Genomic DNA, 19502 nt, shown 5'->3' with positions numbered 1-19502 from the left:
TTTAGTAAATGATAAAAAAAAAAAAGCACCTCAAATCAGTGACAAAAAGATGGACTGTTCAACATGTAGGTTGGGACAGCTGGGTAGGCATCCAGAGGGAAGAGCTGGATCTACACCTCGTGGCTTATATGGATAAATTCCAAATGGGTTAAAGATTTTAACTTATAAAGTGAAACCAGGAAGTACTAGAAGGCATGGGAGAATTCTCTTATAGCCTGGAAGTAAGGAAGGCTTCTAACCATGACTTAAAACTCAGGAGGCATAAAATTAAAAATGCATTGACTACATTAAAAACAAATATTTCTGCATGACAAAACACTAGAAGTAAAATTAACAGGCAAATAAATTGCTATTCATATAAAAAAGATTAATCTCTAATTTATGAAAGACCTTACTAGTCAACTTTTAAAAGACCAATATCTCAATATAAAAATGAAAAAAGAATGTGAATAGACGCTGCAGAGAAAAAGCACAATATTTTTTAAAGATACTAAAAAAGAATGAACCTCCCTCACGATAGGGTAAATTCCATTTAAGACTCTAATGTTTTCACCCCATAGCCTGGCAACATGTTTAAAAAAACACCTTTGGCAACAGTGTAGGGACATAGGCACTTCCATACAATGCTGAGGCAGGATCCTGAGGGTAATTCATCAATATTCATCAGTCATGAAGGTACATACATTCATTAATTTTTTACTGAAGTATGGTTGATTTACAATATTGTGTTAGGGGACTTCCCTGGTGGCACAGTGGTTAAGAATCCACCTGCCAGTGCAGGGGACACGGGTTCGAGCCCTGGCCTGGGAAGATCCCATGTGCCGCGGAGCAACTAAGCCCGTGCGCCACAACACTGAGCCTGCACTCTAGAGCCTGCAAACCACAACTAATGAAGCCCGCGAGCCTGGAGCCCGTGCTCCGCAACAAGAGAAGCCACCGCAATGAGAAGCCTGCTCACTGCAACTAGAGAAAGCCCGCACGCAGCAAGGCAGGCCCACTGCAGCCAAAGATAAATAAATTAATTAATTTTTAAAGAACTCTTAAATAAAACAATATTGTGTTTCGGGTGTACAGCATAGTGATTCAGGTTTTTTTTTTTTCTGATTATATTGATTATATGTTGTTATAAGATATTGAATATAATTCCCTGTGCTATACAGTAAATCCTTGTTGCTTATCTATTTTATGTATAGTAGCTTGTATCTGTTAATCCCATACTCCCTTTCTCTCCCCTTTGGTAACCACAAGTTTGTTTTCTATGTCTATGAGTCTGTTTCTGTTTTGTATACATATTCATCTGTATTATAATGTTTTTTAGATTCCACATTATAAGTGATATCATGTAGTATTTGGCTTTGTCTGGCTTACTTCACTAAGTATAATATTCTCTAGGTCCCTCCATGTTACTGCAAATGACAGTATTTCATTCTTCTTTATGGCTGAGTAATATTCCATTGTATGTATATACCACATCTTCTTTATCCATTCATCTGTTGATGGACATTTTAGGTTGCTTCCCTGTCCTGGTTATTATAAATAGTGCTGCTATGTACACTGGTGTGCATGTATCTTTTTGAATTAGAGTTTTCATTTTTTCTAGTATATGCACAGGAGTGGGATTGCTGGATCATATGGGAGCTCTAATTCTAGTTTTTTAAAGGAACCTACATACTGTTTTCCCTAGTGGCTACACCAATTTACATTCCCACCAACAGTGTACAAGTGTTCTCTTTTCTCCACACCCTTTCCAGCATTTATTATTTGTAGACTTTTGATGACGGCACTTCCAACTGGTGCAAGGTGATACCTCACTATGGTTTTGATTTGCATTTCTCTAATAATTAGCGATGTTGAGCATCTTTTCACGTGCTTCTTGGCCACCTACATTTCCTCATTGGAAAAATGTCTGTTGAGTTCTCTGTCCGTTTTTTAATTGAATTGTTTATCTTTTCAGTATTAAGTTATATGAGCTATTGGTATATTTTGGATATTGACCCCTTGTCAGTCTCATCATTTGCAAATATTTTCTCCGAATCCATAGGTTGTCTTTTCATTTTGTTGATGGTTTCTTTTGCTGTGCAAAAGCATTTAAGTTTAATTAGGTCCCATTTGTTTATTTTTGCTTTTGTTTCCTTTGCTCTAGGAGACAGATGCAAAAAAATATTGCTAAAATTTATGTCAAAGGGTGTTCTGTCTATGTTTTCCTCTGGGAGTTTTTTAGTATTTTGTACTACATTTAGGTTTTTAATCCATTTTGAGTTTATTTTTGTATATGGTGCTATAGAATGTTCTAATTTTATTCTTTTACAAGTAACTCCAGTTTTCCCAGCACCACTTATTGAAGAGACTGTCTTTTCTCCATTGCATGTTCTTGCATCCTTTGTTGTAGATTAATTGACCATAGGTGTGTGGATTTATTTCTGGGCTCTGTATCCTGTTCCATCAATCTATATGTCTGCTTTTGTGCCAGTACCATGCTGTTTTGATTACTGTTGCTTTGTAGCATTGTCTGAAGTCTGGAAGGGTTGTACCTCTAGCTTTGTTCTTTTTTCTCAGTATTGCTTTGGCAATATGGGGTCTTTTGTGGTTCCATATAAATTTTAGGATTATTTGTTCTAGTTCTGTGAAAAATGTCATGGATATTTTGATAGGGATCACATTAAGTCTGTAGGTTGCCTTGGGTAATATGGCCATTTTAACAATATTACTTCTCCCAATCCAAGAGAATGGGGTGTCTTTCCATTTCTTTGAATCTTCTTCAGTTTCTTTTTCAATGTTTCATAGTTTTCAGCATATAGTCTTTCACCTCTTTGGTTAATTTTATTCCTATGTGTTTTTTTTAATGAGATTTTAAATGGGACTTTTAAAATTTTTTGATATTTTGTTATTAGTGTAAAGAAGTACAACAGATTTCTGTATACTAATTTTGTATCCTGCTACCTTGCTGAATTCGTTTATTAGTTCTAGTAGTTTTTGTGTGGAAACTTTAGGGTTCTCTACATAGAGTATCATGTCATCTGCAAATAGTGACAGTTTTACCTCTTCCCTTCCAATTTGGATACCTTTTATTTCTTTTTCTTGTCTGATTGCTGTGGCTAAGACTTCCAATACTATGTTGAATAGAAGAGGTGAGAGCGGGCATCCTTATCTTTTTCCTGAATTTAGTGGGAAAGCGTTTGTTTTTCACTGTTGAGTATTGTGTTGGCTGTGGATTTGTCATAAATGGCTTTTATTATATTGAGATATGTTGCCTTTATACCCACTTTGGTGAGTGTTTTTATCATGAATGAATGTTGAAATTTGTCAAATTTTTTTGCATCTATTGAAATGATTATGTGATTTTTGTCTTTTGTTAATGTGGTGAATCACATTGATTGATTTGTATATGTTGAACCTTTCTTGCAACCCTGCAGTTAATCCAACTTGATCATGGTGTATGATCCTTTTTATGTATGGATTTGGTTTGCTAATATTTTGTTGAGATTTTTGCATCTATATTCATCAAAGATATTGGCCTGTAATTTTCTTTTTTGGTAGTGTCTTTGTCTGGTTTTGGCATCAGCGTGATGGTAGCCTCATAGAATGAATTTGTGAGTGTTCCTCTCTCTTTAACTTTTGGAATTGTTTGAGAAGGATAGATATAAGTTCATCTTTACATGTTTGGTAAGATTCCCCAGTGAAGCTGTCTGGTCCTAGACTTTTGTTTGCAGGGAGTTTTTTTTTTTATTATTACACATTCTATTTCACTTCTAGTAATGTCTGTTCAAATTATCTGTTTCTCCTTGACTCAGCCTCGGCGGGCTGTATGTTTCTAGAAACTTTACCATTTCTTCTAGGTTGTCCAATTTGTTGGCGTATAACTGTTCATAATATTTTCTAATGTTTTAATATTTCTGTGTTATTAAGTTATTTCTTCTCTTTCATTTCTTGTTTTGTTTATTTGGATCCTCTCTCTTTTCCTATTGGTGAGCCTGGCTAGAGGTTTGTTGATTTTGTTTATCTTTTAAAAAAACTACGTCTTGGTTTTACTGATCTTTTCAATTCTTTTATCTCTATTTTATGTATTTCCTCTCTGATCTTTATTGTTTCCTTCCTTCTGCTGACTTTGGGTTTTGTTTGTCCTTTTTCTAATTCTTTAGGTGACCGGTTAGGTTGTTTATTTGAGATTTTTCTTGTTTCTTGAAGAAGGCCTGTATCACTATGAACTTCCCTCTTAGAACTGCTTTTACTGCATCCCATAGATTTTGTAAGGTTATATTTTCATTTTCATTTGTCTCAAGGTATTTTCCAATTTCTTCTTTGATTTCATCATGGCCCATTTTTGTTCATTTGTTTTTGGGGTTTTTTTTTTTAGTAGGATGTTGTTTAGTATTTTCCTCTTTTTCTTTCTGTAGTGGATTTCTAGTTTCATACTCCTGTGGTCAGAAAAGATGCTCGAAATAATTTCTGTCCTCTTAAATTTGTTGAGGCTTGCTTTGTGACCTAGTACGTGGTGTATCATGGAGAACATTCCATGTGCGCTTGAAAAGAACGTGTATTATGGGTTTTTTGGCTGTAGTGTCCTGTAGATATCAGTTAGTTACAACTGGTTTATTGTGTCATTTAGGACCTCTGTTGCCTTATTGATTTTCTGTCTGGATGATCTGTCCATTGATGTCAGTGGAGGGTTAAAGTCTCCTACTATTATTGTATTCTTGTCCATTTCTCCCTTTATGCTTGTTAGTATTTGTTTTATGTATTTAGGAGGTCCCATACTGGGTGCATAATATTAAAGAGTGTAATATCCTCTTCTTGTATTGAACCCTTTATCATTACTTAATGTCCTTCTTTGTCTTTCTTTATGGCCTTTGTTTTAAAGCCTATTTTGTCTGATATGAGTATTGCTACCCCTGCTTTCTTCTTGTTTCTAGTTACATTAAATATTTTTTTCTATACCCTCATTTTTAGTCTGTGAGTGTCTTTTGCCCTGAAGTGAGTCTCTTGCAGGCAGCATATTGTAGTTTCTTGTTTCTTTTATTCAATCTGCCATGCTTTGTCTTTTGAGTGGAGCATTTGGTCCATTGACATTTAAAGTAATAATTGATAGGTATGTATTTATTGCCACTGTAATCCTTGTTTTCCAGTTGTTCTGTAGTTCTTCTTCATTCATTTCTTCTTTTTGTATTTTCTTTTGTGATTTGATGACTTTCTTTTGTAGTATGCTTGAGTTCCTTTCTTTTTGTTTTTTGTGAATCTGTTCTGCTTTTGATTTGTAGTTACCATGAAGTTCAAGCATGTTGACCCACAACTATATCTATTTACTTGCTTTAAACTAATAGTCATTCAAGGTCAAAGACATTCTAAAAGATCTACATTTTTATACTCCCCTCCCTCACATTTTGTGCTTTTGATGTCATATTTTACATCTTCATGCTTATCCTTTTCCTATTTATTGTAAGTACAATTGCTTTTACAATTTTTTATTGTTGTTTAATCTATGTACTGGCTTATTTAAGTAATCGTCAATCCTTTTATATATATGCCTTTTCTATTATGATTTTCCCTTTCCTATAAATTCTTGTGGGTTTTCTATTTAGAGAAGACCCTTTGATGTTTCTTTTAGGGTAGGTTTAGTATTGCTGGATGATTTTTGTTTTTGCCTCTCTGGGAAATCTTTATCTCTCCTTCTATTCTAAATGATAATCATGCTGGGTGGAGCATCCTAGGTTTTTCCCTTTCAGGACTTTGAATGCATCTTGCCACTCCCTTCAGGTCCTGCAAAGTTTCTGCAGAGAAATCAGCTGATAGCCTTATGGGGGTTCCCTTGTAACTGACTCTTTGTTTTTCTCTTGCTGCCTTTAGAATCCTCCCTTTAACTTTTGCCATCTTAATTATGATATGTCTTGGTGTGGGTCTGTTTGGGTTCATATTGTTTGGGACCCTCTGTGCTTCCTGCACCTGGTTATATGTTTCCTTCTTAAGGTTTGGGAAGTTTTCAGCCATAATTTCTTCAAATACATTTTCAATCCCCGCTACCTTCTCCTTCTGGAACGCCTATTATGTGTAGGTTGGCACATTTTACATTATCCCATAAGTCTCGTATGTTGCTTTCATTTGTTTTCATTTGTCTTTCTATCTGCTGTTCTGCTTGGGTGATTTCCATTATTCTATCTTCCAGTCACTTATTCATTCTTCTGTGTCATGTATTCTGCTATGAATTTCTTCTAGATTGGTTTTTACCTTGGCAGTTGAATTGTCTCTTTTTGATTGGTTCACCTTTATAGTTTCTAGCTCCTTGTTACAGTGATCTGCATTTCTATCAATAATCTTTCTTAATTCAGTTATCATTTTTATTGCCAACTTTTTTAACTTGGGGTGTAGTGGATTGGAGAGGTCTGTTTCATTGTTTGTTCTTTCAGGGGATTTTTCTTTTTCATTTAATTGGGAGTAGTTCCTTTGCCTTTTCATTTTATTTAACTTTCTCTGTCTTATAAATTTAGGAGACACAATTATCTACTGTGGTCTTGAAGGGGTGTTTTTATGTGAGAGCATCTCTGTGTAGACTGTCCATGTCCAATGTCTTTGGTGCAAGTTGCTGGCTTGGGTATGGCTGCCAGCCAGGTCTTTCCTCAGAGTTTGCTGGCCATTATCCCCTTGATAGGAGGTGTAGTTCGTGTTGTTGTTTCTAGACCCTGTGCAGGATATGAGGTGGGGCTTCCCTTCTGTTCTGTGGCTGTTGTCACCCTGTCAGGGGCAGGGTCTGCTCCCCAGTTGTTGGATTAGAAGCCCTGAAGGTCAGGTTCAGTCAGGCTCTATTGCCCTTGAGTGCGTGCCCCACCCCTAGGGAGGTGAATACTAAAGCAATTGAGGCCCGTGCTGTCACAGAGGACCTGTGGGCCCCCATGGCTCTGCTTAGAAGCAGCCCAAGATCGCATCCCTTTCTCTGTTGTGTTCATCCCACATCTAGTGCAAGGCTGTGGTGTGGAGTGGGCTGGGGCTGCAGGTCAGGACGTTGTGGCTGCAGGAGTTTAGGTGGCTATGCTCCTGCCTGCCATCTATGCTGCTTCGGTGCCAGTTTTCTACCAGGACCTGTCTGCCCCAGGTCTAGGCTAAGCTGTGGTGTGAAGTGGGCTTAGCTGGGGTGCTCTCACTGGGAGATAATCTGCTACTCCTGAATGCACTGACGGTGGCCATCACTGCCCCACCTGGACCGCATTCCAGGCCCTCTGGGCTGTCTCTGTGTAGCTAGATGAATTACCAGGGCCTGTCTGCCCGAGATTCAGCCCTTAGCCTCTGTGTGCTCTTGTGGCACCTCCCTGTGCTCACCCTGACAGTGGCCACTATGGCTCCACTCGCCCCATCCATGTGCAGTGGCCTCTGTGGCTTCACCTGGATCACACCCCAGGTGACCTGGTCTGGTTCTGCATAGCTAAACTGAATCTTTGCCCTGATCTCGCAGCAGGCTGTGGTGTGGAGTGAGCAGGGCCAGGGTGTTTGCCCCTTCTGATTAAGAAGTGCGACGAGGCAGCAGCCATCCGTGCATGGCTCTCTCCACCCTGACTGTCAGCAAGACAGCAGTCGCACACTCCTTGCAAGCAGAGTCTAGGCTTCTCTAGCCCTTCTGTCTGTCGCAGCAGATTTTCCAGCAGGAAAGGGGGCTTGTCTTCTCCACACAGGAGCCCAGGACTCGGATGCCCAGATTGTGGCTTGACCTGCTTGCTTCTCAGGGGCACAGGTCCCAACCCAGTGCCTTTTCTGTCCCAACTGGTTATGTAGAAATCTTTCTTGCAACCTTGGTGGTATAGGAGTTCTTCTGCTGGTTTCTAGTTAGTTTTCCATGAGAATTGCTCCACATGTAGATATATTTTTGATGTGTTTGTGGGGGGAGGTGAGCTCCGCATTCTCCTGCCCCGCCATCTTGATCCCCCTCCCTACATTCATCGCTTTTTAATCAAGCATTTCTACTTCTAGGAATTTAATCTTCAGGTATACATGTACCAGTGTGAAATGACATTAGTATAAGGTTATTCACTGCAGCGTTTATAATAGCAAAATAATTAAAGCAATCTAAATGGCTTTCAATAGAGGGCTGCTTAAATAAATAATGGTATATCACTTAATGTAACACTATTTAGCTCTTTTTTTTTTAATAAGAGACTAGCTGGGAATAGCTGAGAACTTTCTCAGTCCGATAAAGGGCATCTCTGAGAAATCTATAGTTAATATTATACATAATGGTGAACTATAAAATGCTTTCTACCTAAAATTAGAAACAAGGCAAGGATATATGCTCTTACCACTTCTACTCACCACTGTAATAGAGGTCCTAGGAACTGCAATAAAGTAAGGGAAAAAAATAGATTGGAAGAGGCGAAACCATCTTTATTAATAGATGACCTAATTGTTTGCATAGAAAATCCAAAGGAATCTACAAAATAATTACTTAGTGAATTTAGCAAATCTGCAAACTGCAAAGTCAAGCTACATTTCTATGTATTAGCAGCAAACAACTAGGAAATAATTTTGAAGTCCATCTTCAGCACTATCAAAAATGTATAGAATAACTAGGAATATATTTAACAGAAGACATGTGAGCCCTCAACTGAAAACTTTGATAAGACATTGCTGAGAGAAATTAAAGAACACCTAAATAAGTAGAGAAATATACCTAATTCATGAATTGGAAGTTTTCATATTGTTAGGATGTCTCTTCTCCCTAAATTGTTCTATAGATTCAACACAGTGCCCCAATATAATTTTTGTAGAAATTGACAAGTTTATTCTAAAAAATATAGAAAATGCTAAAGACACAGGTTTACACACACACACACACAAAAAAAAAACCTTGAAGAAGAACCAAGTTAGAGAGCTCATAACACCTGATTTCAAAAGTTATTATAAAATTACAGTGATTACGACAGTGTGGGGGCTTCCCTGGTGGCGCAGTGGTTGAGAGTCCGCCTGCCGATGCAGGGGACACGGGCTCGTGCCTCGTTCCGCGAAGATCCCATATGCCGCGGAGCGGCTGGGCGCGTGAGCCATGGCCGCTGAGCCTGCGCGTTTGGAGCCTGTGCTCCGCAACGGGAGAGGCCACAACAGTGAGAGGCTCGCGTACCACAAAAAATTGAATTGGAATGAGGATAGACAGATAAGTGAATCAGAATAGAGAGCCCAGAAATAGAGTAACATATACATGGCCAATTGATTTTTAGTGAAAGTGGCAAGGCAGTTTCATGGGGAGAAGAAGACTTTTCAACAAATGGTGCTAAAATAAGTGGAAAGACATGGGGGGAAATGACTTGGTCATTTTGATTGAGGACTCTTACCTTATACCACACACCAAAACTAATTTTAGATAGATCCTAGACCTAAACCTAAGAAGCTAAAACTATAAAGCTTCTAGAAGAAAAATAGAAGGATATCTTTGCCGCCTTGAAGTAGGCAAAAATTTGAGAGGGCACACAAAGCACTATACATAAAAGAAAAAAAATGATACATTGGACTTCATCAAAATTAAAAACTTCTATTCATCTAAAGATACCGTTAAGAAAATGCAAAACAAACCAAAAAAAGAAGCAACAGTCTTGGAGAAAATATTCACAGTATGTATATATGACAAATGCTTAAATCCAGAGTATGTATATAAAGAATTTCTTTAAGTCAGCATCTGCAATCTTTTCCTTTAAAGCGCCGCATAGTAGATATTTCAGGCTTTGTGGACATTATCATCTCAGTAGCCACTAGTACTTAACTCTGCCAGGGCAGGGCAAGGGCAGCCATAGAAAATACATAAAGAAATGGATTGTGCTGTGCTCCAGTAAAGCTTCATGTACGAAAACAGATGGTGGGCTGAATTTGACTGATCCCTACTTTAAATCAATAACAAAAAGTCAAACAACCCAATAAAACCAGGCAAAAGACTTGAACAGACACTTTTCAAAAGAAGATAAAGAGCCAATAGGTACATGAAAAGATGCTTACCATTGTTAGCCATCAGGAAAATGCAAATTGAAAATACTGTGAGATATCACTACCTGCTTACTAGAAGGGCTCCCGTTGGAAAGGTGAACCATGTCAAGTGCTGGTGAGGAGGTAGAACAGCTAGAAGTCTCAGCCATTGCTGGTGGGATATAAATGCTGCAGCCACTTTATAAACGTTTGGTGCTTCTTATAAAGCTAAGCATACACTTTCCATATGACCCAACAATTCCACTTTTAGGTAGTTACTTGGAGAAATGAAAATGTGTGTCCCTAAAAAGACTTATACGAATGTTGCTAGCAGCTTTTTAAAAACGATGATGATGCATCCTTTTTTAACTGAAGTATAGTTGATTTACAGTGTTTCGGGTATACAGCAAAGTGACTCAGTTATACACACACATATATGTATGTATATAAATATATTATTTTTCAGGTTTCCATTATAGGTTATGACAAGATATTGAATATAGTTCCCTGTGCTATACAGTAGGTCCTGGATAGCAGCTTTATTTTTAATAGCTCAAAACTGTAAACAACTCAAATGGCAATCAACAGGAGACTAGACAAACAAGTGGTAGTGTATTCATACAGTGGAATAGCACTCAGTTAAAGGAGAGATCTGCTGATACATGTGACAGCTGAGTGTAAGAAGCTGGACACAGAAAAGTGCATACTGTGTGATTCCATTTAAATGGGATTAGACAAGAGCCAAAACTAATGTTTAGTTATAGCAATCAGATTAATAGTGCCTGTAGAGGCATGGAGATTGATTGGAAGGGGGCATGAGGGAACTTTCTGGGGTAAAAAAGCTGTTCTGCACCTTGAAAGGGCTGGTGGTTACATTGACATATGTATTTGTCAAAAGCCACTAACTGTATGTTTAAGATCTGGACATTTCACTTTATGTAAATTTTACCTCAGTAAAAATAAGAGGAATCTCTTATATTCTAATATGAGCAGAGCTACAAGATGTATTAAGTTAAAAAAAAAGCTAACTATAAAGCAGTATGCAGTGTACCACCTTTTCCATAAAAAGGAAATATAAGTGTGACTTATGTGTTTATATACGTATAATCATTACATCAAACATAACCTATAGGATGTAGTTAGAAAGCCACTCTAGTTTTGTTTCTCTGTCTCTTTAAATTTATTCAGCCAGACTAGTTTTTTCTCTGACCCTGAATGAAAACACAGTTCGCAGGACTTCTCTGGTTACTTTTAGGTGGTAAGGACTCAGTCACTTTAAGTGGTAAAAGACACTTTCAATTCAGGAATTAAAATGTTCAGCGCAGCGTGACAGACTTCAAACTTGACCGGAAGTTGAAGTTTCTCCGTCCCCCAGGTTGGGTCAGGAGCAGGGAGACGGCTTGGGTCAGGGGAGGTGCAATCCTCTGCTTCTCTCTCCTCTCCTACTTCCTCACCCCCTCCTTTCCCAGCTTGCTAAAACGGGCTTCTGACTCTTGGGGCTGGCACACCAAAAGTGAAGAGAAGACAGAAGGAGCCAGGAGCATTTTTACTTGACTAGTACTGATTCTAGGATGAGTCTTCTGGGCTTGGGAGATGTTCCAGCCAGCTTTCTCCATGAAGCACTTTCCGGGTTATTTGGAAAGTTCCATCAATGGGCTTTCTCACCAGCAGTGCCCCTTACATGGTTGAGTGCATCTCTGCCCTGGCTGATCATTTCCCTATTCCTCTGGTTGGGCCTTCCTTCCCCTTTCCCGAGGCACTGAGCAGCTACCCACAGCTTCTTTCCACTAAGGTCCCCACAGTCGTCCATGTAACCATCCTGGACACCAGCCCCACCCCGTTCTCAGGGCTCAGACCTTAACCCATGGGTTAAGGTCTGTAAAGCCTCTGAATTTTCCAGGAAACACTTCTCATCTGTTTCCAGGAAACATCTTCTCACTTCTCATCTTAGGGTGAGGGAGTAGTATCCCTCACCCTAAGGGACAGCGATAGATTCACATGGCAGTTCTCTCTCTCAAAACAAAAACAAAAACATCTCTTTAGAATTGCTCTTGTACGTGAGTCTATGCACTTGCCAACACCTGTACACAGTCAACTGTATCCAAATAAAAAATACAATCAACCAAGGTATCAGGAGATCTCAGGATAAAATGTAGACTACAACAAATGAATTTAACTTATTATAAATGTATGACATAACCTAACTGAAGGGAGTAGAGAGAAAAGGAGCTGGCCTAAGTAACTTTGGGAAATAACCCTGTGACTACATACTGTAAGCTAAAGCCAAGAAAAAAAAAACCACCAAAAAATTTAAAATACTGTACATAAACACTGTGCTCTAGTTGGTAAATTTGTTTCTCACGGGGTACTATTTAGCAATTTTGAAGCTACGTACTAGGGTTGATGATAAAGTAAATATCCATGAGTCCATACTTATATAAATAAATGACTGATTAAGTAAATAAATAAATGGGAGAAAGGGGATAAATCTTTACAGAGGATCTCAGATAATGTGTGTAGATATTCCTCCTCCAGGAGGTGGAACTTAATTTCCCTCTTCTTGAGAGCAGGCTGGATTTAGTGAATCACTTCTAAAGAACAGAGTGTAGAAAGAGAAAAATAGTCAGATTCCAGTGGAGAAAACTGGCAGGTACCAGCCACCTTAACCAAGTGATTTCGGGCAACTTCAGCAGTGGTGTCATGTTGCTGTCGTGTCCCCTGATGTGATCCTCTGAGAATAGCTCTTCGCCTCTGTGGTTTTCTTCCCATAAACCCATAACTGCAGCCTAATCATGAGAAAATGTGAGGGTCATTCTATAGCTTGAAGGACATTTTATAAAATACCTGACCATGAATCTTCAAAAGTGTCAAAGTTATGAGAAATAGGGAAGAACTAAGAAACTGTCACAAACCAAGAGAGACACAACAAATAAATGCAGTGTGGTATCCCGGAACAGAAAAAGGAATTGGTGGAAAATGGTGACTTCCAAATAAAGACTGTGGTTTAGTTAATAGTGTAGCACCAATGTTTTTTTTGGTTTTTGTTTTGTTTTTTGCGGTACGCGGGCCTCTCACTGTTGTGGCATCTCCCACTGCGGAGCACAGGCTCCGGACGTGCAGGCCCAGCGGCCATGGCTCACGGGCCCAGCTGCTCCACGGCATGTGGGATCCTCCCAGACAGGGGCACGAACCCGTGTCCCCTGCATCGGCAGGCGGACTCTCAACCACTGCGCCACCAGGGAAGCCCACCAATGTTGATTTCTTAATTTTCACAAATGTGCTGTGGCTATGTCAGATGTTAACATTAGGTGGAGGTGAGTGAAGGTACATGGAAACTCTCTGTACCATGTTTGCAATTTTTCAGTAACACTTAAGTTATTCCAAAATTAAAAGTTTATTTTATAAAATGCTCTTCTAATCTCCAACTTCCAACACTCTTATATTCAGTGTGGGTGAAGGTTTAAGAGAATAACCAGTTTTCTCCTACCTCTCTTTTGACAAGCCCTGCTTGGTGGGGTCTGGCATCTCATTTGGGGATATAATTTTTATTATCTTCGAGCCTCAGCAGCAGACTCCTATTTAAATTTCCTGTTACGTTCGTGTATGCTAAAAACGTCTCTAGAATGATATACAAGAAACCAAAACAGCGGTCGCCTGTGAGGAAATGTATTTCCGTGGCCCAAGGAGAAGAAAGTGCAGTTACCCACAGTTTATCCTATTGCACCTTTTTGGAATCTGAGCTGTGTGAATGTATCACACTTGCAAAATTTTTAATTTAAAAAACACAACGGCTCGGTTGTATTACTGTTCTCTTAAATCACCATTCAGTGACTCGGGAGCTCTCACATACTGTTGTGACTCCTGAGAAAGATCCTGCTGTATGTTCTGTGTTGAGCTTCACTGGGGTTTCAGAAGGCATTTTGCCTTCATGGCAATGCGATGTTGGCGACCGCCTAATGTTTTAGCAACTTGTCAGATAATTTGGCACTTCTTGGATCAGGATTATTTCCACTGTTTGGGGCCCACAGAAGGAAGGAAGAGCAGGATGCTGTGAAGGTATGTGTGGCCTCATTAAGATTCATTGGGATGAACATTCCTGGGCATTTTTCCATTTCAGGAAGGGCCCCAAAGGAGGTCAGCTTTCTCATCTACCCAAGGCAGTTATCAACCACAGCTTCATTCATACATTTATCACTCATTTATTAAGCACTCACTCTGTTTGTAACAAAACTCTCAAGGCTTTTACATCTTCTTAAAGAGGATAGAAATAAAGCTGGTGGTTTCATTAGTACAGCTTTTGATTGAGCCAGTCCTTATCTCTAATAGTTCCTAAAAGAAATGTGATTCTTGCGTTGGAGATGGTAGTTTGTTATCCAGGAAGGGCCAAGACATGAGAGTCAGCAATGTCACTCCCCAAGATTAGGTTCCTGGTGTCTATGGGTCTCCATAATCAGTTTCCCATCCGGGCATCAGCTGAGCACTGTGGCAGCACAGATGCCTGGCTTTGTAAGGTGTAGACTGCAAACAAGATGTTAAACTTCTTTTTATTATTGTAGATCTTATACATTTTGGTTGCTGAGAATTTTAAATAAACATCTTTTTTTAAGATAAGTAATTAAGTAAACATCTTTGCCACTTATTCTTTTATTTTTTAGCAAGTCTTTTCCCTTGTTTAATCGATGCATCCCTCAAACTCCTGAGTGTTATTCCCTGTTTGCATCTGTTTTGATCAATGATGTTGACGCCCTCCATCGAATTCTAAGTGGAATAATGTCAGGAAGAGACACAATCCTCGGTCTCTGTGTCCTCGCCTTCGGTAATTTTCAATTAATTTTATTTCAGTGACTATTTATACCAAAGTTTCTAGCACTTATGTATGTTGTACAATGGAAATTAGCCTCTTGACTTAAATATAAAACTTCATATATTTTCTTTGTAGTTATTTTCAGTGTTTCAGGTTCAAGTGGAGCAGGGGGCAGTAAGACTGGGGAGAGGCCAGCTGGCTCTCTGCCCCGAGGCCTCACTAGGTGGGGCTGCCTTAGAGAGTGACCGCGTTCCAGGGCCTGCCCCTCAGCTCTGCATAAGGATGGATGTGCAGAGCAGATTGCCACTTTGTGAAGTGGCCATGATAAGTACCAGGAACGCATGTCCTCTGGCCCGTGAGCCCTCTTCCCCTAGGCAAGCCCGATCACAAGGCTGCTTGGTGAGCAAGGGAAGGAGGTGTGTGCATCATTGCATGTAGCATAGAGGGCATAGCATCAGAGGGCATTGACCTGATGTATCCAGCTCCTCCTAGGAACAGGCCTGCTGGGTTGTAGGAGGGTCAAGGTCTTGAGCCAGATCATGCCTTTTCCCGGCCTTTCTGGAAGCAGCCCCCCAGGCGCTCGTCACCGTTTGACTTCCCATTTGCTATTTCAGCTCGATGAGCTCCTTTAAGAGTCGACCTTCTCTTTGAACGAATTAGTTCTCTCTGCTGCTGTAGGCAATAGTAGTGGCCTCTTATTTACCCCGTTATTTACAGCGGCTGCCTCCCAACCTTGGAAGGTTGAAAGAAACTCTTTGATCAGCCATTAACATAATTTTGCCAGTTTACAAATTGAGTTTTCCGTAATTTCATTACCTAAAGGTTACTAATTCCTGAATGCTTGGGGATGCTTAACTAGCCACCGTTATGTAACTTCCAGACTTCTTATGACCCAGATGGGCCAGACATCCTGCTTGCTGTTAACACATTAAACCTCATCAGAACCCTGTCACCGTTTGCAGGAGAGGAAGCTGAGGCTTAGAGGGGTCTGAGGCTTGGCCAAGCAGAGGTGCAGAGCTGAGACTCAGCCCAGACCTATCTGATTCTAAACCCATGTTCTTAACCACTACACCCAAATATCTATATGTAATCTTGAATTCTTGTTTAGAAAAAAAAGTAATATAGTATTTATAAATTCACTGAAGTACTTAGAATAAATTCATAGGCTTAAAAGCTCCCGAATTGGAAACAGATGTGCAGATTTTTATACATACATCTTATAATCTTAAATTTTTCATTTTTAAAGGCATTCATCTTTCATATTTAATGAGAGTATCTGAGAACAGAAAATTAGAACTTTAGATAAGTTATGAAATCAAAAGAGTTAAGTTTGATAAAAAATTTTAGATGGTTCATTTGGACTTAAAAGAAAAAAAGAAAGTTTAGGGTTTTGGGGAATAATACCTGCTTTAAAAGAATTTTTTTTTAATTCAAGAAGAATGCTAGCACTTTCAGGAAGTGGCACTGTCACAGACCTAACTTGTGTATGCTTCAGAGAGGGGCCTGGGTGTGTCTTGTTTTTTTCTTTGATAGATGTCCAAGATATCTAGAGATTGAAGGAAGTCCTCAGCCCTCGCTCTTTTGGAAGGTTTAGGCGTTCCAGCCCCATCATCATCCCCCTCATGCCTTGGTGCTTGTTAGAATTTATATGTTTTGCTTAATCTTCTAGCCTTGTCTTTGGCCATGATGTTCACCTTCCGATTCATCACCACCCTTCTGGTTCACATTTTCATTGCACTGATTGTTTTGGGATTGCTGTGTAAGTATTTCCACTTGATTGATTTCTTCTTGATTAAATGAAAAGCCTTTCCATTAAGTGTAGAACTTAAAAGCTGGCATTGCTGAGCTACAGGGGGTCTTAGAGAGTCTCTCGTCCAACTCCCTCATGTTACATATGAGGAGACCCAGGCCCAGAGAGGTCAGGGAGGACCACAGGATTGCTTCCGTCTCACAGATCACAGCAGAGTTCCTCCTGCTCAGCCTTCTGTCTCTTCTGCACTGTGCCGCCTCTCAGATGAGCCGGCCAGGTGAGTGGTACTGGTTTCCACACCACTAAAAGTCAGTTCCAATGCCTGTTGGAAGCCCTTTTAAAGCATAGGTCCCCAACCCCCGGTCCGAGGCCTGTTAGGAGCGGGGCTGCACAGCAGGAGGCGATGGAGCGAAGCTTCATCTGCCGCTCTCCATCCTCCCGCATCGCTCGCATTATGGCCTGAACCATCCCCTCACCTCCCACCCTGTGCGTGGAAAAAGTGTCTTCCACAAAACCGGTCCCTGGTGCCAAAAAGGTTGGGGACCGTTGCTTTAAAGGATGTCTTCTGAATTTTCACATCACCCGTGGGTACCCACATTGTCATGCAAAGGCTCCGGCCAATCTGAAGAGACGCAGGCCCTGAGCTGGGGCAGGGTCCCGGAGATGCTGCCCGGTGCCCACTGTTTTCCTTTTCAGTGCTGGATCCTGGATCCATCCAGAAGTTGTCGGGGAAGAAGGTCCGAGGGGCAGAGGCATGCAGGGAGCTCAAGGCAGCAGCTGTTTCCGAACTAGTATAGGATATTTTAATTTTTAATAATTGGCATGACCGTAGGGGTTTCATCCCCTAAACAGTCAGTTCTGCAGATCACAGGTGCCCAGCGTGCAGGTGCTGGAGGACACGCACTATGGCTTGTGAGGGTGCCTTCCCCACCCACGGCTAGTAAAGACGACTGTGACCTCCCTGTCGTCACTGTGGATGCGCTGCAGGTAGCACTTAGTACCTAAATGCAGAGCATGTGCAATGTCGAGGCGTCCGCCCAGTTTTGTAGGTGCCAAGCCAATATCCAGGCTGCCCTTGGAGTTGTCACCCGCAGAGCTCACTTGGAAATTTTAGACTTTAGACTCTAATATTGTTCCTTTCACCATCCCGTCAGTGTGGTTTCCTCCCTGCTCACACCCAGCCCCACCCATGGGCTAGGCTGACAGGGCACATCTGTGTTCCGGAGTTACCTCCCTGCGTCTCCCAGAGACGGGCAGCCACCCCAGGTCTGGCAGGTCCTCAGCTGGCCCCATCCAGCTGCTTCAGAGGGCCGGTCAGTGCCTGCAAAGCCCCAGGGGTTTGGGACCCACTGCCTGAGCAGGGCCGCCTGGTGTGAAGGGAGGGGCGGATGCTTACCTCATGGCATGTGCGCTGAGTTCTGCTGGTGTTTTGCTTTCCAGTTGTCTGTGGTGTCTTATGGTGGCTGTATTATGACTACACTAATGACCTCAGCACAGAATTGGACACAGAAAGGGAGAACATGAAGTGTTTGCTGGGGTTTGCTGTTGTGTCTACAGTTATCACGGTAAGAAGCACCCTTCCAGCAGTAGATCAAGTAGCCGGGCAGAACTCTGAAATCCAAATAATTAGATTTTAACCAAAAAGCAACGAGCACTTGTTTTCTTTCACTGCAGAATGTATATACATGTTAGTGTAGTGAGTGTACACACATGTCTAGTGCCTTTGTGTTTTATTTGAGATACCTACACAGGAATGCATTGCAGCCTTAAAAAAGATGAGTAAACGCTCTGACTTCGTCCCGTCATGTCCGCCATCTCAGAGGTTGGTTCGTTACCCTTGCTGACTCATTACCCTTGAACACAGTAGAACCGCTTGCACCCACAGGCGGCTATAGGGGGGACGCCGCAGCGCGGAGAGGGAGCCAGACCTACAACAGTTCCCATTTCCTGGTTTGCGGAGAGTCGCCACCCCTCTAGCCAGTGGATGCTCTGCTCTCAAGGCTGTGACAACTCGCACTGCCCTTGAACACAGAGAGCCCTTTGTTTCCAGACGTGCGGCTGCTAGGCTAAGTTGGTTTGAGAGAACCGCCGCCTCCTTGGTGAATTCCCTAGTTGAGAGCAGGCAAACAGCATTGAGCCTGGAGATCCTGGTTGTTGGGGGAGGGTGGTTGGCAACTGAAAATCATTCTGGTCCCTCCCCGGGTGCTGATAGCAGTTCTGGAATCATAGGGCCCCGGAAAGGGTCGGGAACTGATTTCAGGTGGCCCACGGGCATCCTTTGGTGTGTTGCTTGCTAACTGTTTCACGCAGGCATGGCAGCCGGGGTTTCCACACGCCCATTAAATCTTTCAGCAAGGGCAGATTCTCCCACCAGCTCAGCTCTCTCCTCTAAGGGGATCTTTCGGTTCTCATGTTTGGTACAGGCTTCCCGTTTTCTCCTTTCTAGTGAGGTGTCAGGTTTGCGTTTGTCACGTGAACTGCATCTCAGTGAGCAAGTATCCGATAAAGCAAAGCTCCTGGTTCGTCCCGGGACCAGGCCCGTAGCTGAGCCAGGGCGTGTGCAGGAGGCTGGAGAAGAAAGGCCCCCCTGCACCCCAGGCCGCGTGCTGGGCTGTTGGCACTAGGGGCAGGGAGGAGAAGGGCGGGGAGCCGGGAGAGCTTGCTTCTCCCCTTCCCCCACCCCCAGCCCTCCACAGGGCTCCCTTTGTCTTCACACACTGAGCCATTAATGGCCGCCGGATGCCAGGGTCGGGGGAATGCTCTTCACCAAGCGTAAGGCTAGGGAAAGGGCAGGCTGTGAGAGCAGAGTGAGGAAGCGCACCGCGGCTCACACACCGTTCATTTAACGCACGTGTCACTGCCGCTCAGTCTCTACCAAGGACTGCTGCTGAGGAGCTTGTTCTCGTAAGAGCCCTAGCTTCTTCGTCACCATCACCGTTTACTGGGCGCCTGTTATGCCCAGGGCCCCGCACTAAGCAATGGACCTGGGAAGACACGACACAAAGGTAGCACGCGCCCCAC

General features: G+C 41.7%; 1 protein-coding gene across 8 annotated transcripts in view; it reads left to right on the top strand.

Moving 5' to 3' along the window:
• SLC44A3 (solute carrier family 44 member 3) overlaps nt 1-19502 on the top strand; it is an 84306-nt gene that overhangs the window by 11787 nt on the left and 53017 nt on the right. For all 8 annotated transcript variants that reach the window (XM_029228121.1, XM_029228126.1, XM_029228122.1 and 5 more), the window contains 3 exons: nt 14583-14743; nt 16401-16490; nt 17922-18046. In XM_029228121.1, the coding sequence (XP_029083954.1) occupies nt 14583-14743; nt 16401-16490; nt 17922-18046 (376 nt within the window). The remainder of the gene's footprint in view (nt 1-14582; nt 14744-16400; nt 16491-17921; nt 18047-19502) is intronic.

This window comes from Monodon monoceros, unplaced genomic scaffold, assembly GCF_005190385.1.
Source record: "Monodon monoceros isolate NGI ecotype Baffin Bay Population unplaced genomic scaffold, NGI_Narwhal_1 Super_Scaffold_18, whole genome shotgun sequence".
In the NCBI taxonomy this organism is placed as follows: Eukaryota; Metazoa; Chordata; class Mammalia; order Artiodactyla; family Monodontidae; genus Monodon; species Monodon monoceros.
This window is presented reverse-complemented; position numbering and strand designations above follow the sequence as displayed.